Consider the following 27429-nt stretch of genomic DNA (forward strand, 5'->3'; position numbering starts at 1 on the left):
AAGAGGGATTAAATTTATAAAGAATCAATTCAGAATATTTCTGAAAGGTAACATGTATCATCCCGCCCAACCTTCTGCTAAAGATGCAAGAATCCTATCTAAAGTCATGCATGTGAAAGGACCATGTGCTATTATCTTGAATGAGGGACACTGTTGGATTTATGGCTAACAGCAAGCATGTTTAACAGGTGAATGAGTCGAGCCTCTTGCCTCAGAAGTTTAACTCACACACTCTTAAATTTGCCAATTGTTCTTTACCATACTCAGGCTTAGAGTGTTCATAGATTAGTCTGCCAGATTTCGCAATAGTCTAGATGGGAGGGTTGGATCCGAAGTAGCCCTTGTGTGATGCAATGGGCACTTTAGCTCATCCAAGGTGTCCAGCATATCTGCAGACTTCCTTTGCAGGGTGCATCCCCCTGCTATTCCACAGGGTTCCCAAACTCTTTCTGATGGCATGGAGACTACAATAAAAGGAGAAGTGGAAAAAGTCCACTCCTCAAGTGGTTCTTCTCAGCCAACCTATAGTAATTTTTTTGTGCTGTAAAGTCACATCTTATAGTGACCCCATAAGGTTTTCAAGGCAAGAGACGTTCAGACCATGCTTATCTTCTGAGATCTCAAGAGATCAGGCTAGCCTGGGGTTATCGAGGTCAGGGCAACCTATAGTAATAGGAGCACTTAAATTAAAATTTCAACTAGAGTCTACTTAAATGCAAGGTTAAATTATGATATCAGTTATAACTTTGAGGACTAGATTCTCACATTGTTCAAGGCCTCTTTGTCAACTGAAGGAAACTAGACTTAAGCAAGCAAGAAACTAGATTATGCTTACATTATTGATTTTAAATGTATTCCTGTACCCACTGAAGTCAACAGCAACATTCCTACTGAAAATAGAAGAAGACTGCAGGCTGTGCCCACTTTTCCAAATCCTGACATCAAGATACAAATGTTCAACAAAATGACATTTGTTCAGGTTAAAGCTAAACTACAATGTAAACGTCAACATGAATGGTTTTCATCCTTATGTTTCCCATAATGTTTTCTGTGTAAGAAACAAAAAGAAAGTGAATGAGGAATATTAAATGCTAAGATGGAACAGTGATTGCTGATAATGACCAGAAAAGTAATTAAGATTTCCAGAAACCAGTGCCTTTTGAAAGAGATGTGAAGTCTTTAAAATAGCTAGATTTTTTTTAAAAGACACATGATGAACATATTCTGAATATGCATTAAAATGCTGAATGTTCCACCGTTGCATAAAAAGCTTACTTTCCATTATGCTCAGTGCTCTCAGAAGCCTGAGGAGGCTAAGGAAAATATGAGCAGGCATGTTAGCCTTCTGACAGCTAAGCGTTAATAAGACCAGTGGAATACAGCAGTCCCATGATCATGAAGGTTCATTACTTGAAATATTCTGCACTGCTGGAGCTGTATCAAGACCTAGTAGAGTCCCAAGATATGACGGTTCTCTGGGATCCAACATTTGCTCAGGTCTGACTGGATGAACTATGTTTGCTGGCTGTGGGGTGAGAGTATATTTTTCTAGAAAAGCCAGATCTGTTGCTTGCTGATAATCAGTTGGAGGGGCTTGTGGAGGAAGAATATTAGGATGCGGGGGAGTGAGGGAGGTGGCACGCTGTATAAGATCAGATTGAGGGTCATTTATCTGAACTGGTACCACGGTCAATGGCATACATACTTCTGAGGGTACATTCTGTAGCATGCTTTTGGTTTCTGCTCGATAAACCTTGGTCTGTTCCATGAATGGTTTAGCCTCACTTTGGTAAGTCTTGTCATCGGCTGTGTACTCTGTTGGCAGAGAGACTGTTTTTTCCTCTGGCAGAGGGCTCGGTGATTCCTCTGTGGATTTTCCTCCGTGCACATGATCAGTATGGTATTTCAGCTTGTCTTTTCGTTTAAATGTTGCATTACAAGATTGACAATTGAAAGGGCGAGCATCTGAATGAATGACCATGTGTTTAGTTAATGTCTTCTTAATCCTGAAGGACTGGTTGCAAATTTGACATTTATACGGTTTCTCGCCTGTGGTGAAAAGACAGCATTAATTAAGCAAATTATTTGTTATACAGATAGTAACTAGGTTCTGGGATGTTTGTTATATACATAAGTATTGTGATAAATGATTCTACACAATATCTAGCATACATACACAAAAAAGCAGCAGCAACCATTTAAAATGTATCATGCTCTTAAAGTTCTGTCAAGTGATTATTACAGGAACTTATCTGTAAAGCTTGCCAAAAAATAATGGGAAGCTTTCCTACAGAGAAAGGAAAACCAGCAGAATGTTGACTGTGTAACCATTATTAACCAAAATTGCCTAAAACTGATACTGTGAAGGCTATTTTACAATAACCAATTTCCTACATTGTACCATTGTAGACTAAATGTCCACTCCCTACATGAACAACTCTCTACACATGATACTCCCTACATGAACAACTGCATAGTTACCGGAATGGCCAGATACATATGAAGTGCTCAGCGCTCTATCCTAAATAACTGAGATTAAATATTAAAGTTATCCTCCTGAGCAGGCAAAGCCTGGTAGTTTTCAGAAGCTTTTACCTGAATGTGTCCTAAAATGCATTTCCAAGCTTGATTTCCCCTTAAAGACTTTCTTGCAGACTTCACACTGATGAAATGTTGCTTTGTATCTGCAAGAGAAAAAAACAAAGCAGAGGAGCATTAGAAGATAAACTGCCATTCTCATCCCTGCAGATATGGGAATATTTCCAAAGCTTGTACGAAATAGATCATTATTTAAATTACTGTCTACTGGTAAATGTCTTAGGTCATTCTTAACCATTGTAATCTCTTCTTCATGAAGAACCGAAATCTAGACAAAAATTTACCCAATACAACAATAAGGATTATTTGCAAATAACAGTATATTTTTAGTCATTCAGAGATACTGAGCTAATCCCAAAGTCCTTGTAATCATCAAAAAGCTGCAAAAACAAAACGTATCTTTTCTATAAGGGAACTAAGATTTGAGGAAGTAGCATAGATAAGAAATTTCCCAGGCCAATTTCCCTTAGTGTTAAAGGAAACTGAATTAATATATTGATATTGCTCCCATGAGTACAAATTTGTGGTTGGTACCAGGATTGTCATTTTATCTACTGTTCAGATTCAGAATTATATAATGAAGAAGAGCTGGTTTTTATACCCCAATTTTATCTACCTTTAAGGAGTCTTAAACCAGCTTACAATTGTATTCCCTTCCTCTCCCCACAAGACATCTTGTGAGGTAGGTGGGGCTGCGAGAGTTTGGAGAGAACTGTGACTAACCCAAGGTCACCCAGCAAGCTTCATGTGTAGGAGTGGGGAAACCAACCCAGTTCACCAGATTAGAGTCCGCTGCTCATGTGGAGGAGAGGGGAATCAAACCCAGTTCTCCGGATTAGAGTCCACTGCTCTTAACCACTGCACCATGCTGGCTAGAAAGTGTGGCGACTGGAAAGATGCTGTTAATCAATACTTTTTTCTGCATGTGGAAATACAATGTATTCCACTAACACTTTGACCAAACTGCAATGAAAAGGTATGTACACCTACTTCACAATTTATAATATATTTTGGTAGCAGGACTTCGTGCCACTATTGCCAAGGCAATAAAGAAAAAAAATAATCAAAAATCAAAACTGCCTAGAAAAATTAACAACCACACACAAAAAACCTATGCTGAATACAATGGTGAATTAAAAACCAAGGCAGCCCCCACTGCCAATCTGGGCTGGCGAACCCACTGCAGGCTCACCAGCTGAGGCAGCCACCCCTGCTCCCAAACTGGGCTGGTAAGCCCGCTGCAGGTTCTCCAGCTGAACTGTATATAAGATATTATGTGGCTGATTTTTGGAAGAAGTTAATGTATATAGAAAATGTATTGAAGAAACATACTGATGTTTAAATAAAAGAAATATATGTATGAACAAATGAATCCGTGCCAGTATATGCTTTAAATAAGTATATTACTATTTTGTGTGCCATTAGCTGTATATTTTGGATGAGGTTCTCCAGCTGAGACTGCCACCCCCTCCCACTCCCTATCTGGGCTGGTGAACATGCTGTGGGCTTGCCAGCCAAGGCAGCCACCTCCTGAGTCCCAAGGTATCAATGATCAAAGACTGTTACATAAAATAAAAGAGTGTTATTGTTTTAAGCAAATTTGTATTTTAAGTACAAATAAAGTAAAAAAATAATATCATTAATTGGCTTTGTCTGTGTCTTCTATAAAGTTTGTATCTTCAGTACCTGGCATTAAATTTGATGGTAAACATGGCCCGGCCTGACCAAGTGACATTTATGTCACATCCGGCCCTCATGACAAATGAATTCGACACCCCTGCTTTAAATTCATCTTGGAATACAATCATGAAGAATACAGCAAAGAGCTGACATCCGAATCATGTATGATCTCAGCCAAATTATGAATAGGTTTCAGAATTAAGATAAACTTACTTTTGCCACACCTTTTCACCTAGATGAACACTTTTATAATGAACAGTGAGGTGATCTCTTCGACCAAAACATTTTCCACATTCTTCACACTGATGTGCCTTTTCCCCTGAGAAAACCAATATCAATCTGAATAATTTTATTAAAATATAACAAGTACTAACAGTAAAAATCAAAAGAGCTGTCACTGAACTACAACCAGCCATGAACACTTTTGTATCTCTGCAGGGGAACATATACCAAAATGAAGTCGCTACTGTTCAAAGCGAGGACCTCTAGAACAAGAGTTCCTCCAAACAGAAGAGCAACTTTTTAACACAGTCTTAGTTTTTCTTGTGCAATAACTACTTGCTCTCTTTGGTTAGAGCCAGTTCTCCTATGGTTTTGCTTTATGGGTAGAGAACTCTTAATTAATAAAGAGCAGAAAAAACAAGCAAACTGGTCTGGCATTATTAGAAAGGCTTAAAGAACATAAAAAATGTAACTCCCACATGCAGATGATAGTATCACATGCCATTAAGTTTCCACTACTTGATCACAAAAAAAACCCTGTTTCGAAAGAATAACTTCATGTATTGTTATGAATGGCAGCCTTGTGTTTCAAACCTAATTTAAATAACCCCACTCCTATGTGTTTTCTCCTTAAAGCATAATGGGTTGGATCCAATAACTCCCTGCTACCTAAAAACATAATCAGACCAGTGGTTCATCTAGTCCAGCATCCTGCCTCACACAGTGGCCAACAACCAGTTCCTCTGGAGGGCCAACAACAGAGCTTAGAGGCAGAGGCCTTCCCCTAATGTCGACTCCTGGCACCGAAATTCAGAGGTTGACTGTCTCTGAATGTGGAATTCCCTTTTAGTCACTATGGCTAGTAGCTACTCATAGACCTATCCTCCATGAATCTATCCAATCCCCTTTTAAAGCTGTTTATACTTGTGGCCATCACTACATCCTGACATTGAATTCCACATTTTAATCACTGTCTGTGTAAAGAAGTATTTCTTTTTGTCTGTCCTGAATCTACAGTCCATCCGCTTCATTGGATGCCCTCGAGTTCTAGTATCTTGGGAGGAGAAAAATTCCTCTGACAACTCTCTCCACCCCATGCATAATTTTAGAAACTTCTATCGTGTCCCCCTTTAGTTGTCACTTTTCTAAACTGAAAAGTCCCAGACTCTTCAGCCTTTCCTCATAGGGAAGATGCTCCAACCCCCTAATCATCTTGGTTGCCCCCTTCCATACTTTTTCCAGCTCTGCAATGTCTTTTTTTGAGATATGTGACCAGAACTGTACACAGTATTCCAAATGAGGCTGCACCATAGATCTATACAGGGGCATTATAATATTGGCTGTTTTATTTTCAATCCCTTTCCTAATAATCCCTACCATAGAGTTTGCCTTTTTCACCACTGTTGCGCACTGGGATTACACTTTCATTGGGCTGGGATTACACTTTCATTGGGCTATCTACGATGACTCCAAGATCTTTTCTCCGCTCTCCCCATATGAATCCATGCAACTGCTTCACTCACCCCAGCAGGATCTGTTATCTGTTCCCACTTACAGGTTTGATAAAATTACCACCGTCTGCTTCAGGTTTTTACAGTTGTGGCCCCATGTAAAGGAACTGCCTCCCAGAGTTTGATAGGAAGGTACCTACTCTTTTGTTTCTTAGGAAGATGTACAAAGTGAGTTATTTATCTTTTTTCTTTTTAAGTTACTTTCAGTTTTCTTCAGGAGAAAGAATAAAACTATCATAAAGTTATTACCATATAGTAATGAGAGACTAGGATATGATACTATATAAAGGATATACAACAGCCTAAAAAAACCCAGAATTACACATTCTCCGGTTGTAGAAAAGAGCAAAAGTCTAGTAGCACCTTAAAGACTAACAAAAATATTTTATGGCAGGGTATGAGCTTTCGTGAGCCACAGCTCACTTCTTCAGATACAGCTAGAATGTGAATCCATCTGTCTTTAAGTAGAGGAGAGTGAATTCAGGCAAGCATTAGTATGTAAATGTTAACAGTATGTAAATGTGAATAGCAGGCGTGATGGGATTAGGTGTTGTATGCAGAAGAGTCTGTGATGTCCAGGGGAGAGATGGGTGTGGAGAAATCAGCATTGGTAATGGGCCATGAATGCAAGGTCTTTATTCAGCCCAGGTAAATGCATTGACTTTAGTTTGAATATCAACTGTAATTCAGCAGTTTCTCTTTCCAATCTCCCTTTGAAATTCCTTTGTAAGAGAACTGCTACTCTTAAATCTGCAACAGAATGTCCTGGAAGATTGAAATGTTCTCCCACTGGTTTTTGAATATTGTAGTTTCTGATGTCAGACTTATGTCCATTTAATCTTTATCTAAGAGACTGACCTGTTTGTCCAATGTAGATTGTGGAAGGGCATTACTGACATGTGATGGCATAAATCACATTAGAAGATGAGCAGGAGTATGAACCTGAGATAGTATGGCTGACATTGGTGGGTCCAGAGATGATGTTCCTAGAATCTATATGAGGGCAAAGTTGGCACCTTGGTTTGTTGCAGGCCTTGGTGCCAGAGTCCATGTTCCTGTTAAGTAGTTTATCATCATGGGTGAGAAGTTGTTTTAGGTTAGCCGGCTGTCTGTAAGCAAGAAAGGGACGCCCCCCCCCCCCAGTGCTTCAGTGAGGGAAGTGTCACTATCCAGCATTGATTGTAGGTCCTTAATAATACGTTGGACTGGTTTTAGTTGGGAGCTATAAGTGACAACCAGAGGTGTTCTGTTGTCATTCTCTCTGGGCTTATCTTGTAGTAAGTTGTGCCTGGGTATCATTCTGGCCTTCTCAATCATCTTTCTCACCATATCAGCAGGATATTGTAGTTGCAAAAATGTTTGCTGTAGGTCTCTCAAGTGTGTATCTCTGTCTGAAGGACTGGAGCAGATGCAACTATAGCATAGGGCTTGGCTATAGACAATGGATTGTCTGATATGGTTGGGGTGGTGGCTAGACGCATGTAGATACGTTTGCCGATCCGTCGGTTTCCGGTACAATGTGGTGCTTGTGTGTCCCCTGTGGATCCGTACTGTGGTGTCTAGGAAGTTGATTTCTTGTTCGGAGTAATTCATAGTTAGATTGATAATGGGGTGGAAGTCGTTGAAAGCCTGGTGAAATCTTTCAAGGGCTTCTTTGCCATGAGTCCAGACAAAGAACATGTCATCAATGAATCTCAAGTAAAGGAGAGGTGCCAGTGGGTATGAGTTCAGAAAACGTTGTTCTAGATCTGCCATGAAAATGTTGGCATATTGTGGAGCCATGCGAGTGCCCATGGCAGTGCCATTGATTTGAAGGTATAAGTCCTTACTAAACCGGAAGTAGTTGTGAGTGAGAACAAACCTGCAGAGTTGTGTAGCCAGATCTGCTGTGTTGTTGTCAGGGATGGTATTTCTAATGGCTTGTAGCCCGTCGTCATGGGAGAGACTCCACATCCATGGTGACTAGAATGCTGTTTTCTGGGAGACGGTTGATGGACTGTAGTTTCCTTAGGAAGTCTGTGGTGTCTCGGACATAGCTGGGGGTATTAATGACATATGGTCTCAGAAGGGAGTCCATATATCCTGATACTCCTACGGTGATGGTTCCAATGCTCAAAACAATGGGGCGTCCAGGGTTGCCAGGTTTATGTATCTTAGGCAGGAGGTAGAAAGTGCCTGGTCGAGGTTCTTGAGGTGAATCCATATCAATTCGTTCCTGTATGTGTTTTGGTAATTTCTTCATGATTTTGTTGAGTTCTCGCTGGTATTCCTGAGTGGGGTCTGTGGATAGCAGCCTGTAGAAACTGGTGTTTGAATGAGAAAACGAAAACTTAATGCCTTACCTGAGTGTATCTTTCTGTGCTTTGTCAGATGGTCATGGCGAATAAATGTCTTTCCACATTCTTCGCATTCATACCTTTTGTCATCATGGTGGACTCGTAGATGAAGCCTGTATTAATTAACATAGAACTTTTAGGTATTGGTGTTTAATCTTGGTGCATTTCTGATTAGAACTGTATATAAGCAATGCTGTAAAATGTCAGGGGATAACATGCTGCATTCTTTTCTGGCTTATACAACTCGCTTAGACTGATGATGCTCCTAATGATTCTCAGAGTGTTCTTTTACCACAGTGTAAAAAGAGTTTTGGTTGACAAAAAACCACGTTTGAGTCTGAGATGTGGTTCCAGTCTGCTAAATTCAGTAGCCCATATTTGCTAACCTCAGAAAGTGCATACCACAGAAAATTTTCCTAACATCACATCATTATTAGAACAATAAATGATAATACAAATAATAACAAAATATATCCTTGGTTACCTGTATGAACTTCCATGACGAAAACTCTGCCCACAAATACTACACAGATGAGGTTTCTCTCCACTGTGGATTCTCAAGTGCTCTTTCAAAGTTGTTCTGGACAGAAAATGAAGAATTATTAGGAACTCTTTTACCAATGCTTGGCTATTCACATGAACTAATATGCTTCCTAAGCCCTTTTAAACATTTTCAGTTAGGCAGAATAATAATGTTGAAGTCCTAAAATGGTTTCTGGTAGACTAAACCTGATGCAGGCAAATAATGGCCAAGGGGGCCACATACAGCCCACAAGCTGCTACAACCCCCAAAGCAGCTCTGGATTGGGAGCCATATTTTGGGGGGTCAGCTCCCTGACTTCTCAGGCCATATGCTGTCTAAGATTGCAGGAGAGACTCCATGGTTGATACCTAAAGCTGAGAAATTAAGGTCAGGCTACAGACAATTAGGATACTAAACTCATGAGGAAACAGCCAGGTTCCTTTGGAGGCCTGGATTCTCCCTTGTCAATGGCACTATTCTTTGGCTTCCTGGGGGTTCATCAATGTCCAGACCTAGATTAATGTTCAAGGTTTGCAGAAGAATAACCTGCCTCTGAGGACCATCCAAGAATCTGCCTTAAAACAGAGAGTTTTCTGGAAACCTAATTGCAAGTGAAGCCAGGGCCATCAGCTATCTCCTAGCCTTTGTTAATAAGGCTGAAAGGTAAAGGTAGTCCCCTATGCAAGCACCGGGTTATTACTGACCCATGGGGTGATGTCACATCCCGACATTTACAAGGCAGACTGTGTTTATGGGGAGGTTTGCCATTGCCTTTCCCAGTCATCTACACTTTACCCCCAGCAAGCTGGGTACTCATTTTATTTACCCCGGAAGAATGGAAGACCAAGTCAACCTTGAGCTGGCTATCTGAAACTGATCCGTCAGGATCGAACTCAGCTTGTGAGCAGAGCTTTTGACAGCAGTACTGCAGATTACCACTCTGCGCCACAGGGCTGTCTTAATAAGGTTTACCACTCAGGTAACTCAATTTTCCACCTTCCCTATTGTCTCAACTGGCACTTGGATTGGCAGATGAGGGCTGTCAAACCCCAGGTGCTTTGGGGGCCAGGCATCACATGGCACCACTGAGCAGAGGCTAAACCCATTCCTGCCCCTAGTGATCACAGCCATTGTAAAAATGTGACAATCGACATCCCCTCATCCTGGTTTTAATTTCTAGGTTGCATTACACATGTAATGAGAGACAACTCTTGGGAACTATTGTTTTGTATAAACAAGTGAGAGGTTTGATTGTGATTTTATTTATTTATTTGACTTACGCTACGTATAGTCCACCTTTCTCGCTGAGACTCAAGGCAGATTACATAATGTAAGTCAAATACACTCAACAGAATGGAATATCCAAAAAACAAGACAATAGGCTTTAGACTACAGAAATCTGAAAACAAGCAGAAATCTAAAACAGAGCTGAAACAAAACATAAGCATTTAAACATGACACGTTAAAAGATGTTGAAACTACAGTCAGCAAATACATGCAGTGATAGGCAGCAATACAGTCCTCATCCCTTTAACCGATGCAACCATTTCATTACAGTAGTCCTATTTGTAGTATCAGTGCAAAAAAGCCCTCTTGAATAATTCCATTTCGCAAATTTTCTGGAAAACCAGAAGAGTGGGAGCCTTCCTAACCTCATCAGGGAAGCCATTCCATAAGGTGGGGGCCTCAACAGAGAATGCACGAGTAAGGGTAGTTTTTTATTTTGCCTATTTGTAGGGTGGCACCTATACTGTCATGGCAGAGCATAGGGAGAGAGGCGGACCAAAGCCATGAAGGGCTTGTATGTGATAGTGATACCTTCAGAACTGAGCCTAGTATCTGATGGGCAGCTGATAGAGTAACCGCAGAGTGGGAATGATATGCATGTTCCACTTAACTCTCGATAATAACCTAGGTGTAGTATCCTGTATTGACTGGAATCTTCAAATTTTAGCAATATTGTACGATAGCATAAGAACAATAAACAGTTTATATGGCACAATATACGCATTTGCTCAAATATATTTTACCACTTACCTTTCTCTTACTGATTTTCCACAAATAAAACAAGTCCATTTTCTCTTTCCACCATGAGTACATTCAATATGGCGTTTTAGATTTCCCGTGTCATTAAACTGACGACCGCAAATATCACATGGAAAAGGTCCTGAGAAGTGAAAGGAAGACAAATTACATTGTTGCAAGTGAACAAGTGTATTTTGCCCCAGCTGACCACAATATTTTGAATGTAGATGTATAAACCTAAGAGTATAAACCCTTACTTGCAATGATCAAATCTTTTCATAAAATATAAAACTTGCATCTTTGCTGTGCTTTGGCAAGCACAGCCCACACTGAAGAAGAGTTGGTTTTATATGCCGACTTTCTCTACCACTTAAGGGAGACTCAAACCGGCTTACAATCACCTTCCCTTCCCCTCCCCACAACAGACACCCTGTGAGGTAGGTGGGGCTGAGAGAGCTCTAATAGAGCTGTGACTTGCCCAAGGTCACCCAGCTGGCTTCATGTGTAGGAGTGGGGAAACAAATCCAGTTCACCAGATTAGCCTCCCGATGAAATACTCTGTCATACAGTATTGGATGTACCTAGTTAAATAACTTTGAGGAGCATACAATTTGGTACAGTCCAACCCACAACATGCAAGAGACAGGGCAGCGGAGTTACAGCCAAAATGGCATAGTGCATCTTGAATTAAGAATTCCTGGTTTAAACTTCAGGCTGGAAAAATCCCAATGTCATCTCTGGTCTTTTTTTTCTTTTTTTTGCCATCGACTCGCAGCCGACTTATGGTGAGCACCCCCCACCCCGGTGGGGTTCTCAAGGCAAAAGACGTTCAGAGGTGGTTTGCCATTGCCTGCCTCTGCATAGCATCTCTAGTATTCCTTGATGGTCTCCCATCCAAATACTAGCCAGGGCTAACCCTACTTAGCTTCCAAGATCTGACAAGATTGGGTTAGCCTGGACTAACCAGGTCAGGGCCCTCACTGGTCTACTAGGACTAGATTTTTGTTAATAAAAAAGAACAACCTGAACCAATGAAGAGTGACTATTCACTGTCCTTAGCAAAAATAGTCCATTTGCACAGAAGCAGAACAAGCAGTATTCATACCACAACAGAAATTCTGACCACCTTCCTCCACATTTATTTGAAATGGTTGAATCAACCAGTTTTCAAACTTTCCATTATGCAAAGCTCGCAGACCCTGCCAGTAAAACTGGGAGCAATCCTAAGCAGGTCTACTAACAAATTCCCAGGGAAGTGTTCTTAGGACTGCAGCCTTGTTCCACTTTCCAATGGTTTGTGTCAGTCTGTAGACAGCCTATTGGGCAAAGAGGAAGTTGCCCCACAAGCAGACCCCTTCCAATTCACATGATAAGGCTGCTGTTACTGTTGTTTTTACTGTTCTACTGCTGGTTATATTTGCTTTTATGTCACATGAACACACATGAACACATGAAGCTGCCTTATACTGAATCAGACTCTTGGTCCATCAAAGTCAGTACTGTCTACTCAGACCGGCAGCGGCTCTCCAGGGTCTCAGGCAGAGGTCTTTCACATCACCTACCTGCCTAGTCTCTTTACCTGGAGATTCCAGGGATTGAACCTGGGACCTTCTGCATGCCAAGCAGATCCTCTACCACTGAGCCACAGCCCCTCCCCAAGGCTTTAAAGGAAAGATTGGAATTTACAGTTATTGTTACTGCTTCTTTTGCTGGTTTGCTTTTATTGCTATATGTGATGTTGTTCATTAATTTGACATCAATCTGCTTCAGACACCTGCATCCTGCAAGGCCTACGTGGATGAATGAATATTAATACAGCACAAGCCAGACAACAAAAAAAGGCCTACGTGTGTATATACCAAATAAGCCCAATTTACAGGGCTTTCAGCACAATTCGAAAACGGAACATCTTCAGCTCCTCTCCCCCAACTGGAATGGTGGGGGGGGGGGGAACTGAGAGAAGAGATTAAACACCACAACTGTGGATATCAAATCTGGTCTTCGATAATACATTAAAGCAAGTACTGCTGGGGGGGGGGGGTAGCCCAGAAAGCTGTGGAATATACAATGCCCACAGAGTTTATTACTGAGAGTCCAAGTACACCAAATTCAGCATGTACATATTGAACAAAATATTTATATTGAACAGTTTTTATCGGAATAAGATTTTTTTCATACCAAGATGGAACTTTTCTTGATGTTTCAGTCTAGCAAAGCGAGATTTAAAGTGCTCTTCACAATAGGTACACTTGAAAGGCTTATTCTGAGTGTGAAGAATCATGTGTTCTTCCAAATGAGGCCTCCGAGTGAATGACTTACTGCAAATCTAAAACAAAACAGCCAGATATTAACTGTAAATGCCCCCTGGAATGTATCTTATTAAAGAGAGCTTTAGCCAGTAAAACCAGTGGTAAGCCTACCAAAATATTACCTTTCTGAAATTGTCCTGCACTTGTTATAGAGCAACTACACAATTACAGACAACTGTCTTCCCATTTCTGGAGGCTTTTGCAACATTCTTCACATAAAGGATAAATCACCCAGTATCTCGATTACTATTACTATCGTTTTTATTAATTTACCTATTCACACTACTGAACGAAACCACACCACACCGCAACTTTACATAAACTCATCTTTATTTGAAATCTTTGAACTGTAATCCTGCACCTAGCTTAGCTTCAGAAGGTGCTCCATGCAGTATTAAGACTCACAAACCTGAAGAGACACATTTGGGGATGGGATAACATTTTTGCCCTTCCCATTGCAGCTCCCCATGCCCTGCTACTGCCATTATCCAAAGCAGCTTACTGGACCCCAGCCACAGTATTCAAGAAACTATAAACAAACTTTGGATAGCAACTGGCATCTCTGACGTGCCAAAAACTTTCTGGTGAAATGAATGGCATGCTTACCTCACATTTCCAGCCTTCACTCCTTTTTTTCTTGATGGAAAAAAATTCTTTTGCATGTTCAGGATGGAATCTAGAAGAAAATTCAGTGAGAAAGTAATTCTTTAGGGCATATAGCATAGCAAATAATTGTATAATTTAAGCATGGCACAACTAAGTTGTATTACTAATAACAGTAACCTTTCCCCTTTCCTTGCTACAAATGAAGAAAGCAAAATGTGATGCTTGAGTCATATTCACATCTGAAATACTACACACTTTGTTAGATAAGATGACGTAGTCCATTGGTAAAGGCTACAGCATCAACTCTATCTTCCAATTTTACAGCATCAACCAAATTGTATATTTCTCCTACGATATACCCCTTCCCCTGAATGGAATCAACTAAAAGAATAAATTTGCCCAAGCATCAGTTTAAGCCATCTTGTACTCAGGTTCATAATAAGTAATTTTCTATAGAAAACTGGAACTCTCCCTCCTCTTTCCCCCACTAAATAGATTTAAACGGGAGTAACTGTATATAGGATTGCACTGCTGGGTATACAGTGGCACAGTCCAACAAAACCAATGAACTTTGCTTTGAAGTGCATATAATTATGATAGGGACCTCATGCTCTGATTTTAGATCTTTAAAAGTTCTCAGGAATTTCTTTTAGATTTTAGAAGCTCTTTCCAGTTGTTCTTGAAATCTGGAAAAAGTACTCCCTTGTTATATTGGGATTTTACTGCATAGTCAAACATTCCTCTTTAATCATCCAGTCATCCAAAGAAGCTTTCTGGATCCCAGCCACAGTATTCAAGAAACTATAAACAAAAACTTTTGATAGCAACAAGCAACTTCAAAGCGCCAAAAACTTTCTGGTTCTCTTTTTGAGGGAACTGGAAAGTAAGAGAACAATAGTATTCTGAAACAGCAACAAAACCTTGACAGTGCTATGACGTTACTGGCTGAAAAGGAAGAGTAACTTTTATGGGAAACCTGAAAAAATCTATAAGCAAGATGCAATCAAACCTTGCATGTCAAACACATCTATAAATTCTATATATGAGTGTACATGATTACTTTCCATTCACATTATAATGGAATGGGAAGATCCATTCCATTACAATACAATGGAAAGATCAAGCTTCTCTGAAAGCAGGAATGTTCATCAGTATCCCAATTAACTTTCAGAATTGAGGTATGATCACAAGTACAATCTCATGCCCAATCACACATTGAATGCAGACCACAGGCTACATATATATTTTATATATCCAGCAAGGGACAAAAAATAGCATACACGACTTCAGCTGTTCTCATAAAGTTAAATTACATGTATTCAGTGTCAAGTCTGGTCTTCCCACCTGAGATGTCCATTCTGACTACAGATGAAATTAATTAACACACAGGCCAGCATAGGTGCCAGTTTCAGATGTCCCCCACATATGAGTACTACAGAATGATTTGTGCAAGTATTCACCAACATTCACACATGAAACTGGATGTACGTGCTCACCTCTATCTCAGCTACCAAGATGGCTCAAGGACACTGCATGCAGCACTAGATGCACATAAGGCCGGGTTGTGTAATCTTTCTTTTTATTTTCGGGTGGGGGGGGGAGAAATTCCACATATTTATAGTGGCTTGTTTACTACCATGCAGTTCCAAAGAATTAACAGTACTTTCCACCTTCAGAAGAGAGGGCAGCATTTTGTACCTTATTCTTCCCCTCCCACTGCTAACCCTCATTTTGCCCCATAAGGTGTGCCTGAGGATCCACTGACCCGCAACAATCAAATTTCAAATGTGCTCTATGTGAGGCTGCCCTTGAAAGCTGTTCGGAAGCTTCAGTTGGTACAGAATGCTGCGGCCACAAAGTTGACCGGGTGGGTCATAGGCATAATATCACATCAGTCTTCTTACACTTACAATGGCTTGAAGTTTGCTTCCAGGCCCGTTCAACGTGCTGGTATTGACCTTTAAAGTGCTAAATAGCCTGGGGCCAGCCAGCATAATTTAAGGACTCCCCACTCCTATATGAAGCTACTCAAACTCTCTGATCATCAACCTGAATGTCAGACCAGAACCAATGAGTTGAAATTAAATCAAAATAGTTTTGGGCTAAACATTAGGAATAACCTCCTGACAGAGCAGTTCCTTAGTGGAACAGGGTTCCACAGGAGGTAGTGGGCTCTCCTACTTTGGAGGTTTTTAAGCAGAGGCTAGAAGGCCATCTGACAGCAATGCTGATTCTATAAACATAGGCAGATCATGAGAGGGAGGGCAGGCAGACTTGCATGAGTGCTTGGCTCTCATGGCCCTTACGTGCCCAGGAAAATGCCAGTCACCACTTTGGGGTCAGGAAGCAATTTTCTTTCAAGCCAGTTTGGCCAGAGTTCCTTTTTTGGAGTCAACTTCTGGGCATGGTGCAGTGGCCACTGGGTATGTGTGTGTGGGGGAGGTAGTTGTGAATTTCCGGCATTGTGTTGGACTAGATGACCCTGGAGGTCCTTCCAACTCTATGCTTCTATGATCTTCAGAGGTCTTGCTTCAGGTGCCCCACCATGTAAGACAAGCTGGGTGGCAACCCATAAAAGAGCCTTCTCGGTCATGGCACCAAAACTTTGGAACTCCATTCCCAAGGAGATTTGTCTAGTCTCCATCGATCGTCGTTTTCTGCCAGCGGGTGAAGACTTGGTTTTGTTTGGGGGTTCCCTCACAAACTTATATGAGTCATCCTGTTTATATGTTTTAATAGTATTAAATATTTTATACATATATATTTTTATTTTAAATGCTATTTTTAATGTTTGACATGGTTTTATTTTATTATGTTTCTACCCTGGGTACCCTGAGTTGGGTCAAAAGGAGGAATAGAATGTTTTAAATAAATTAATTAAATTTCTGAGGATTCAGTGGGTTGCAATAGGAAAGTCCTTCCTGCAAAGTCTACTCTATTAGTTGATCTTGTTGAAGACAAGCCAATATTTATCTCATGGACTCAGGCTAGTTTACAGCAATTACATCAGTAATTGTCTCTGTTCCCAAAGGATTAACAATTTAAGTACTAGGTTTAGGATATTGTCGAAGGCTTTCACGGTCAGAGTTCATTGGTTCTCGTAGGTTATCCGGGCTGTGTAACCATGGTCTTGGTATTTTCTTTCCTGACGTTTCGCCAGCAGCTGTAGCCGGCATCTTCAGAGGAGTAACACTGAGAGACACTGTCCTTCAGTGTTACTCCTCTGAAGATGCCTGCCACAGCTGCTGGTGAAACGTCAGGAAAGAAAATACCAAGACCACGGTTACACAGCCCGGATAACCTACGAGAACTAGGTTTAGGTTCCAGAAATAATTGCTTTCCGCTCATTAACTATTACTCCTTTTCTCCCAAAATACAGCTCACACTGTGTACATTTTGTTCTAGATCCATTCAGCTCCATGCACATATGCCTGTCTTTCACCACAGCAAGATTAATGTGAACTGGCTGAACAAAGTACTTTAAAGCCAATGTAATAGTACTTCACAAAACTGTGCAAAGAGGCTCAATAGAGAATGTCATTCACACAAAAACTGTTTCTATAGACAATGGCATCAACACAAAAAGATATATATATATTTTAGTACCATGCGATGCTGAAACCACATTATACAAATAATACACCAAGTTTCATTCATACTTGCCTTTTCACATGTTTAAGCAAGGTCTTTTTAGTGGCATGTAGTTTGTTACAGTATGAGCATTTGTGTTCTTTTTTATGAAACTCTAGTTCATTATTGTGTTTCTTTCTGTGAACTGTTAAGTTGGATTTGGTCGAATAGCGCTGATGACAGATGTCACACTCAAAAGGCTTCTCACCAGTATGCACACGAGTGTGGCTCTCATATTTCCCTGCAAAACAAACCATTTGCCCTAAATTATTAAATAACCAGCCAGCAAACGACACTAGTAAATGCACTCTGGCATTCAATCTTGCCATGTATAATTTACAGGTTTTATTACCATTCCAAGGCCTTTTCCAGTCATATCATTTTATAGCAAGTATACAACAAACGTGAAGTAGCTACAGGAGATCCAAACGTGAGGCTGGATCCTATGGCTGTGTGAGTGGATGGCATTTGAACAGAGGATCTTCCCCAGCCTTCCCTTTCCTCACACCAGTCCTTTATAATTCCAGAGGATAGCAGGGACATCATGGACAAAAAGCCACCAGGTCCAAGTACATATAGGAGCCCCGTGGCGCAGAGTGTTAAGCTGCAGTACTGCAGTCAAAAGCTCTGCTCACGACCTGAGTTCGATCCCAACGGAAGTCGGTTTCAGGTAGCCCGCTCAAGGTCGACTCAGCCTTCCATCCTTCTGAGGTCGGTCAAATGAGTACCCAGCTTGCTGGGGGTAAAGGGAAGATGACTGGGGAAGGCACTGGCAAACCACCCCGCAAACAAAGACTGCCTAGAAAACATCGGGATGTGACGTCACCCCATGGGTCAGGAATAACCTGGTGCTTGCACAGGGGACCTTTACCTTTTACCAAGTACATATAGGCCAACTTAATGACTGCATATTTTATGTACCTTCTGTAACAATTGCAATATTACTTATGCCATTAAAGGTTTTCATTAATTCATATAGGCCAACTATTGAACAAAGAGGACTGACTAAAACTATCTCCACTTAAAAGCTTGTCATAAGCCGTGCCAGTAGTGGAAAAGGTGCAGGTGACATTGCCTTATTTCCCATCATCACTGAAGCCCACCCCCATACTGGGTAGTATTTTTGTCCAAATGGATCCCAGCAATACCTTTATGGGGTCACATGGAAGTATTGTAAAGGGAAGGTGGGGAAAGACCAGCCACCGCAGGAACCAAAGAATTATTCTCCTACAAACCCCCTCTGACTTGGGAGGACCAGTTTCCCAGCTGATAAATTGTGTTTCTTCTCCTGGCTGGCAGAGCTAACAGAACATTGTTTGAAGCATAATTAGGTATCACCACCATCCTCACCATGTGACTTCATATCAGCTCTTGGCAGGTACCTAGGAGATTTACAACAGTTAATAGCTAATGATGGCAAAATGCAAACAAGCACCATGCCAATAGTCCCTCTAGCAGCCAGTCATCAATTGTTCTCTTGATGTTGCTGTTGGGCCAGATGCTGAGGTGAAAGTAGTAAAACGTTTTCTACCGACTATCTGGAGGCATCAGACACAGCTTCTCTGTTAGACTCCCAGATTCCTGAACCTGATCTCTTTCTCATGTCATGCCAAAGTACATATTGCTATCCCCACGTCAGCAACTGAAAGTAGTGACATTGAAGCTCTCCAGAACAAAAATTCACCTTTAACCTCAGCCTACAATCCCCTTCTAATCTTATATAATACTTTAATGATAGGTGCTCAAGGACTGGGATAGTTTATCGTCCACAGGAGACTGTAGGGTTATTACTGGCTTGCACCCAGATGGACCCACGATTATGAAATTCCCTTCTCCATAGGGAAGATGGACAGGTAGCCCTCAGAATTAATGTGATTGCAGCATCTGGCCATGTCAGATGATCAGCCATGAGCTGGAGCCAGCCAAAAAGCTTAACAAAGGAGTTGGTGGTTTGGATGTTTGCTAACCTTCCCCAAGCACCCAATTTCCTAAAGGATCAGGGCAACTGCCCTATATGGAGCTGTTAAAACGCTTAGGGCTGTATAGCTTGGAAAGAAGGAAGTTAAGGGGAGATGTGATAGAATTCTATAAAATTATGCTTGGTATGGAGAGATTGGACAGGGAGAAGCTTTTCTCCCTCTCTCATAATACTAGAATGTGGGGTCATCTACTGAAGCTGGAGGGTGAGAGATTCAAAACAGGTAAAAGGAAGTGTTTCTTCACACAACGCCTAGTTAAACTGTGGAACTCCCTGCCCCAGGATGTGGATGGCCACCAACTTGGAAGGCTTTAAGAGGGGAGTGGACATGTTCATGGAGGACAAGGCTATTCATGGCTACTAGTCAAAATGTTTACTAGTCATGATGCATACCTATTCTCTCCAGGATCAGAGGAGCATGCCTATTATATTAGGTGCAGTGCTACACAGGCAGGATAATGCTGCTGCAGTGGTCTTGCTTGTGGGCTTCCTGGAGGCACCTGGTTGGCCACTGTGTGGACAGACTGCTGGACTTGATGGGCCTTTGTCTGATCCAACATGGGTTTACTTACGTTCTTATGCTCCCTCCAAAATCCTCTTTGTTTTCTTATTTTATTCATTTATAGTCCGTCTCTCTCCCCAATAGGGACCCAAAGCCCTAGAAATAGCTGAAGACCAATCTTTATAACACCCACATGCTTACATAAAAGTATAAACCTCTAAAGATAACGCACGTGTCTATTATCTCTGAATGACAGAAGAATGTGTGTTCTCTTCCTAAGTCTGTTTACATACATTTAATAGAAAAAGTAATACAGTCTGGTTTAAATTATTGCACACCACTGCTAAAAACCTGGTATCAAGACTTAACACAATTTAGAAGAAACATGGCTCTGCAAAGTTTCAGTTTTGTTGGTCCATGTATTTTACACTTTTATTCTCTACTGTTACATTAACATGTGCAAGATGCCATTGTTAAGATGCCATGTTACATTAACATGTGCAAGATGCCACTGTTAAGCACGGGCTCAGACTTACCTGCAGAGCCATTTGTGGGCCTGTGCCGGGGGGTGGACCTGAGCTGGCACTGGAATGCTGGGCAGTGGGGGCGGGGAGCAAGGCAGGGAGCAGCAGAGCCCACCAGGTCCCAGGGCAGCCAACTCAGGGAGGTGGGGGCAACACATGGCAGGTGGCGCGAGGCTTGCAATGCGCCTATGGCCATGCAGCCGCCGATGCCCCCCCTCCCAGTTCAAATGGGCCAAACAGGGCTCGGGGGCAAGCACGATGGGACGGTCCGGATTCCGAGCAGAAAAAGAGGCCTCTCCTGACCCCATTCTGCTGCCTGCTTCAAGTTCGGAGAGAAGAGCAACGACGGAACAGCTCATCAGTGTTTGCTACACATAGCTCTTAGGTCAAGTCAGAGTTGGGAGAGCAGGAGGCGAGGCAGCCCGGGCAATGTCAGCAGTTGCAGCGTTCCTGCTACTTTCCTTTCCCTTTATCCCTTAGAAGCTCCTTGATCAATTGATCTTGAGCAGCATATATCTAGTGTTGGAGGGATATAAGGACTGAAACAAATCTTGCCACTGACAATGTAGCCTTGGGGTCCCTATCGCTTAGTAAAAAAGGCATTATGTCAGTCACAGAGGCATTGGATTTGTATATTAAAAGGGGGGAAATATAGTGTGATCGAAGTTCCTCGTAAAAGCGGCATTCCAAAAGGGCATGGGCTAATGAGTCAATAGAGCCAGAAGAGCAAGGGCAGATCCTGTCGGAGTATTGCATATTCAGAATTCTGCCCTGCATTACAATAGAAGGGTTAGCATTCAATCTAGCCAAGCAAAAAGCTCTACAGAGACGAGGAGTTGACAGATAACATGTATAGGCAGGCAGACCACGTAGAGGGGGTATTCCGAAGAATTGGGATGAACAGACGCGACGAGCACAAAAAGTAGTGCTGTTATAATCAAGCTCTTTAATGCGCTTTTTAATTTTGGTAAAAGCTTCAGTTTCCCCAAGATCTAATAACATGTTGGGCTTCTCGCAGGACAACGACAGTTTCTCATCTAAGATTTTTTGCCATGAGGATTTAAAAGGGTCATGCTTCAGAGAAGCTAGGAACCCCTCAGTGCTAAAGCACAGTTTAAGGTGTAGTTTAAAGGCAGCCAACCACGCCCTAGCTTCAAGTGACATTTGGCCAAACTCGGAACGAAGAGTAACGCCAGCAACACATCAAGGGGCATTTAGGAGTTTTCGTAAGAACTGAAGCAGTGGATGATCTATAGATTCATTGATGACTGTAATCCAGATGACAACACCAAAGAGGATAATTGGGGTAATTTTCAGGTTAAAAACCTGAATAGCCCCTGAGTTCCTGCTACTTGCAAGTGGACCTGCGAGGCCGGTAGGCTACCCACCCCCAGCCTTGCTTTGCTTCCTTTGGGTTTTGGTTCAGGGCTTGGGGTTTTACTAGCACAGCAGGGAAGGGGAGCGATGAAGCAGCATGCTTCTGTTGACCACGTGGCTGTCCACAGTACGGATCGAAGGTTGGGTTGTGGGAGGAGAGGCGAATAAGGTCAGGACACTGGTCAAAGTTTTTGGAGCTTGCATGCAAGTAGACCCACAGGGGATATCATTCTGAGCCAACCTTCCCTCCTCCCCCTGCCTTTCTGATCTTCTTTTGGGTTTTTGGATAGTTACTCCTGTCATTTTACTGGGGGCTGGATTATTCTGGGGCTACCTGCCATAATTTCACTTCGAGCCACAGCACACAAATCACGGGTGAAAGCTAGTGAAACTCCATCCTCCCACCATAGCCCGCATCGGCAGCCAGCGGACGGGCTGGCCAATGTCTACAGATCATGCCCCTATGCCATGCCAATGCCTTGTTGCAGTAACCAATAAAGTTGTGGCCATTTTCATCCAGCTACAGTTTGTGTCTTCAGCTGCATGCTCAGGGTTTATGGATGGGGGGGGGGAGTAGTACATGTGGAAATAAAGCCTGGCAAGGGTTGAGTTTAGGCAGCCAGCTCTCAGCACTCCCCAAATTGACACTAGGTCTGCAGGTAGCGCCTCACTTTCAATGAAAGAACCATCAGGCAAACCACAGCCATTAGACTGTTTACCAACTGAACATCATTCGACAGGTAAAGGAAAAAAATACTGCCTCTTACCTGCTCGATCAAATGTTTTATCACACTTAGGGCACTGCAAACATTTTTTGCTACTGTTCTGCACGATGACTGGCATATATGTTGACAGAGTGCTTTCACAATTATTTCTTGCCAGGCTATCTGGTTCCTGACCATCTTCTTGATGTTCTTTTTCACTTTGCCCTTCAGACCCAGTATCATCCCCAGACGTGTCTTCTTCCTGCCTGCCATCATCAGTATTATACTCACTCCCACTATCTTCAGATTCACTGTTTTCCTTGCCAGGAACATCATTATCAAGATAGCTATCAGATGATTCCCCACTGTCATTGTCACTTTGCTCAAACTTAGCTGGACACTTGCGATTTCGCATGGACCTTCTAGTAGAAATATCTGCCCTCTCAACCATTTTTAGGCCATCACCTTTTTCTCGGGTAAGCGATTTGTGGGCTCTGGACAAGTGATTTTCTAAGGATTTCTTGTAACAGAAGTTTCGATTGCACAAAGCACACTGGTGATTGCTTGCAGCTTTATGAGTCAATTCACTGAATGTTTGTACTCGTGTTGGGCTCTCAGTTCTCTCATCAGACTGCGAACTAGAAACATTTTCACCATTTAGCAGTTTAACCGCATCAATAATATCTAAAAACTTGGCTGCCTCTAAAACTAAGGGGATTTCCTTTTTATACACAAAAAACTCTGATGTGTACAGAAACTCAAGGAGATGACGGAATACTGAATGAGTTACATGATCCAAGGTAATGACATCAGTTCTCGGATTTTTGCTCAAGTAAGCATGAAAATAACTACTTCCAACAGCAACGACTACTTTGTGGGCACTGAATTCTTTTCCATCAACAATTATGAGCAGATCACAAAAAGATGGCTGCTTCTGTCGATCATCATTTAAGTATTTGAGAAGATTTCTGTTATACTGCAGAGAACTCAAAAGCTCTCTTTGACCTTGTGATGGAGGAAGTTCTTTGGAATATGCAAGCTCATCTGCAGTAGCAACCTTTGCAGAATCAACAGTAGTTTCTTGTTCTGAGTCTGCTACAAGAATCTTGTTAGAAGATGCCTTCTGGCGAGCACGGCATACTTTGTCATCTAGATTTGCAGTGAACTTTCTTCTTTTCTTCATTGCAGTTGTGCCACTTTAAAATTAGAAACTTCATATGTAATTAAAAGACTTGCAACTGGAAAGCTGCTTCAGTTCTTGATGCTAAAAGTTACGACCTAAAGTAAAACAAATAAATGTGTTTGTAGTACAATAACAAGTAATTTTTCAGTAGAATCAGAACTGCCTGTTAACAGACGTTTGCACTACAACCCAGTATCCACAGCAGTCCTAGAAACCAAAACGACAATGTGCTTTCATTTTAAAATATTTAGTGAGCAAACTCTCAAACAAATAAATTTACATAGGCAGCATAGCCCATGCTTTTTAACAAAAGCAACCATCAATATTTTTTTTATGTTATCAGGAGATGCCAGAGTAACATGCACAGCTAACAGGTTTTTGTTCCTTCATTAAAACAAACAGCGCTTTCCTGAGCCTCCAGGGCGAAAGCCACACCAGCGTCCGGGGCCCCCCACACCGGCGTCCAAGCAGCCAATGCTGGCATAAACGTCTTGTATGCTGGCGGGAAGGCCCGAACGCTGGTCAAGGGCCGCTGCTGCAGCAGAGCCAAGCCGGGACACTGACGGAGCCTTCCACTGGTGTCCAAACGCTGGCAAAGGCTGCGCCAGCATCCCGGGAGGCGTTCCTGAGGCGTTAAGGCACCAGGCGGGGATGCCTTTAGTTGGCCTCCAAAGCTGTTTCGGCCAGGCAACGCCCCTTTTTATTTTTTGCACAGAGTTTTGCACGGAGTTTTTGCACTGGGAGGAGGTTTCAGCGGGGCCAAAACCTCCTGTGGAGGCAGCGCAGCCGCGTTGCCTCCTTAGCCTGGTGCAGGCATTCCGCTCAGGAATGCACTGAAAATGTATTTCATACATTTGTTATCACAGATACAGAAAGAACAGCAATAAAAATAACAGCCAAGAAACAAATATAACCAATACAGTACTTGATACTACAGGAGGAGCTGCAGCTCAGTGGCAGAGCATCTACTTTGCAAGCAGAAATTCTAGGTTCAGTTCCTGGCACATTTGTACACCTCTAGTTTAAAAAGGATATGACACTAGGTGATGCAGAAGGCCTCTACCCAAGACCCTCGAGAGCCAGTCAGAGCAGACAATACTGACCAATGGTCTACAGTATAAGGCAGCTTTGTGTGTATTCAAGAGGAAGTTATCTATATATTCTTTACTGCGATTTGGCATCCTTTCGTATATGATGTTAATATTTTATTACTTCTATTACATTTCTAAAGTCTATGCAATCACAGATTTTTAAAAAATATGGAAACATTAATTTCACTTGGCTACTATGGTTATCCTATGATACCTTAAAACATAGTTTACTGTAACTGTTTTTTTGCAAGAAAAGAAGAAGAGTTGATTTTCATACGCCGACTTTCTCTACCACTTAAGGGAGACTCAAAACAGCTTACAATCACCTTCCCTTCCCCACAACAGGCACCCTGTGAGGTAGGTGGGGCTGAGAGAGCTCTGAGCTGTGACTAGCCCACTGTCACCCTGCTGGCTTCGTGTGTAGGAGTGGGGAAACAAATCCAGTTCACCAGACCAGCATCCGTCGCTCATGTGGAGGAGTGGGGAATCAAACCCGGTTCTCCAGATCAGAGTCCACTGCTCCAAACCACCACTCTTAACCACTACACCATGCTGGCTCTACTTACTTTCAGCACCAAGGCTGCAATACTAAAACACACTTACCAGGAACTAAGCTCTATTGCAAAGATACCCAACATGGTGCCTGACGGCATGTGCCAAGTGTTTTTTTAGAAAGTGGTGCAGCTAGGTGGGGATTTGGCCCAGCAGGGCTTCTGACTGGCTGCACAAACTTTTAAAACTTTGCTTTGGCAGCAGCTACCATCACATCATAAGAATCTTCACTACATGACTGTAGGTGCATATGAATATTTTTAAAAAACATGTTCATTTTAAAAGAAGTCCTGTTAAATGGAGCCTCTGTCTAAAATGCTGAAGAGTTACTATTAGAGTTATGCATGTCCTCACCCTCTAACATTTTGTGCTTGGCTCCACCTCCTGTGGAAGCCATTTTGTAGTTGCGCTACCCTGTGTGTCAGAATCCCAAACATACCCACAGGCTCAAAAAGGTTGGGACCCCTGCTCTATTGATATTAGAATCCAGCTTCAAAGCTGCCCAGAAAGCCATACTAGTGTAGTGCTTACTATCAGTCTAGAATTAGGGAGATTAGGGTTCCAATTCCCACTCTGTCACAAATATTTCTGGGTGACCTTGTTGGGATAAAAATATGTTAGATAAATAAGTCCACTTAAGTGAATTTGTGAAGACATTGCCCTGAATGATAAACTTTCTTCCAAAGCATGAGAATGTGACTCAACTGAAACATGAGGCTCAGCAAGCAAGAAGAACTGGTTGCAGAAAACCAGAACCTTATTCAAACTGGGCTCTTAGCCTCTATGTGAACAATGTTCACACACCAGAGCAGATCTTGCAAGAGCTAGGGATCTCTGCCATGCCCATGTTGCACATGCAGGTAGGATAACCTAGTTTAATTGACACGCCCACCATAATTTATACCCACAGGTAAGTTATTCTCACTTACACCATGTTTCAAGCTTACGCTACACATAAAGCAATGAGAGATAGGGTTGAAAGGCAAGGGCCAGGTAGTAGGGCAGCCTGTACCACTTCCAACTGGAGGTAAAGGATCTTAGTTTTAAACATTATCATGTTAAAAACTCAGTGAAAACCCAAGACCGGCACAGCAGGCCAAGATACAAGTTATACATGAACTTCTATCCAAGATATGTTAAATGTTTGTTTGCAGGGATTTTTTTTTTAAAGCCCACAAGAGCGTCCAAAAGCATGACTCCCCCACCTGCAGCCTACAGTGGTAAACCCCACTCTTTATCACTCTCACTATCCTCCTGTCACCTATGGACCCCCAGGATCGAAAGTATGTTCACCCATGCATAACAACGCGTCCGACCCTCTCGAAAGAAGGGGAGACGGGGAACGAAGCAAGCAAGCGCCGCGGTCCCCCGAAAAGGGAGAAACGAGACCCACATCGCACCCCTCACCGCGCCCTCCCTTCTTTCACTGCCCTCGCAGACGAGCAACGGCAGGGCCTTCCCGCCCCTCGAAAACCCCCCTGAAGTCGCACAGCGCTGGAAGGGGGAGGAGACTCTTCGCTGACACCCCCCCCCCCACACACACACACCATGAAAGAGGGGCAAATCACGGTCACCTCAACGGCCCACAGACCTATCGCTCATCCGCCACCGCTACACTGGGCCGTAAAAGTCGGAGTCTTAAAAAAACAAAAGAAAAAAAAAAACACCTATTCACAACAGCGCCTCCCCTCTCACTCACACCTCCTTTCTTTTTCCGCCATCACTTCCGGGTTCCGGCGCTAGGCCCGCCTACGTCAGCCTTGATTTGGGAGGAAGTGGGGCATGTTGACCGTTGGAGACTAAAGCACGTGTATGAGGGAAGGAGGCGCGCGGGGGGGGGGAGGAGGGAAGGAGGCGCGCGCGGGGGAGGGGGGAGGGAGAGAAAGAGAAAGAGCGGCTGTCAAGGCCAGGCCAAGGCGCCGGAGCGTTAGAGCCGCACTTCCGGTTCCCGTTTGACCACCTGGGGAGAATCTAGTTCGCGCTGTAGAAACGCGAAGAGAGGGGAGCCCTTAAGGATTCTTCGCAGCCGTTCAGTTCCGGTTGTGAAGCGATTCCTCCGATTGTGATGGGGATTGGGG

General features: G+C 42.6%; 1 protein-coding gene across 1 annotated transcript; it reads right to left on the minus strand.

The window, feature by feature from the left end:
* Positions 1-1340: 1340 nt before the first annotated feature.
* ZBTB41 (zinc finger and BTB domain containing 41) lies at positions 1341-23771 on the minus strand. The gene is made up of 10 exons (XM_056867571.1): positions 22589-23771; positions 17474-17681; positions 13811-13880; positions 13074-13221; positions 10908-11037; positions 8832-8927; positions 8354-8460; positions 4492-4597; positions 2596-2684; positions 1341-2049 (listed from the first exon to the last, which is right to left on the minus strand). Exons 1-10 carry the CDS (start codon positions 23706-23708, stop codon positions 1394-1396), a joined length of 2730 nt encoding a protein of 909 aa, XP_056723549.1. The 5' UTR covers positions 23709-23771; the 3' UTR covers positions 1341-1393.
* Between the last annotated feature and the right edge of the window lie 3658 nt (positions 23772-27429).

Source organism: Euleptes europaea, chromosome 2, assembly GCF_029931775.1.
Source record: "Euleptes europaea isolate rEulEur1 chromosome 2, rEulEur1.hap1, whole genome shotgun sequence".
NCBI classification, from domain to species: domain Eukaryota; kingdom Metazoa; phylum Chordata; class Lepidosauria; order Squamata; family Sphaerodactylidae; genus Euleptes; species Euleptes europaea.

Excerpts from the sequence above, each read along its gene's own strand:
- ZBTB41 (XM_056867571.1), bottom strand. The coding sequence starts at position 23,708 with ATGAAGAAAAGAAGAAAGTTCACTGCAAATCTAGATGACAAAGTATGC. Across the intron at positions 13,881-17,473 it reads TTGCTTAAACATGTGAAAAG|ATTCCATCCTGAACATGCAA; the intron begins GCAAGTATGAAT and ends ATTTTCTTCTAG. Across the intron at positions 11,038-13,073 it reads TCAAGAAAAGTTCCATCTTG|GACCTTTTCCATGTGATATT; the intron begins GTATGAAAAAAA and ends TTCACTTCTCAG.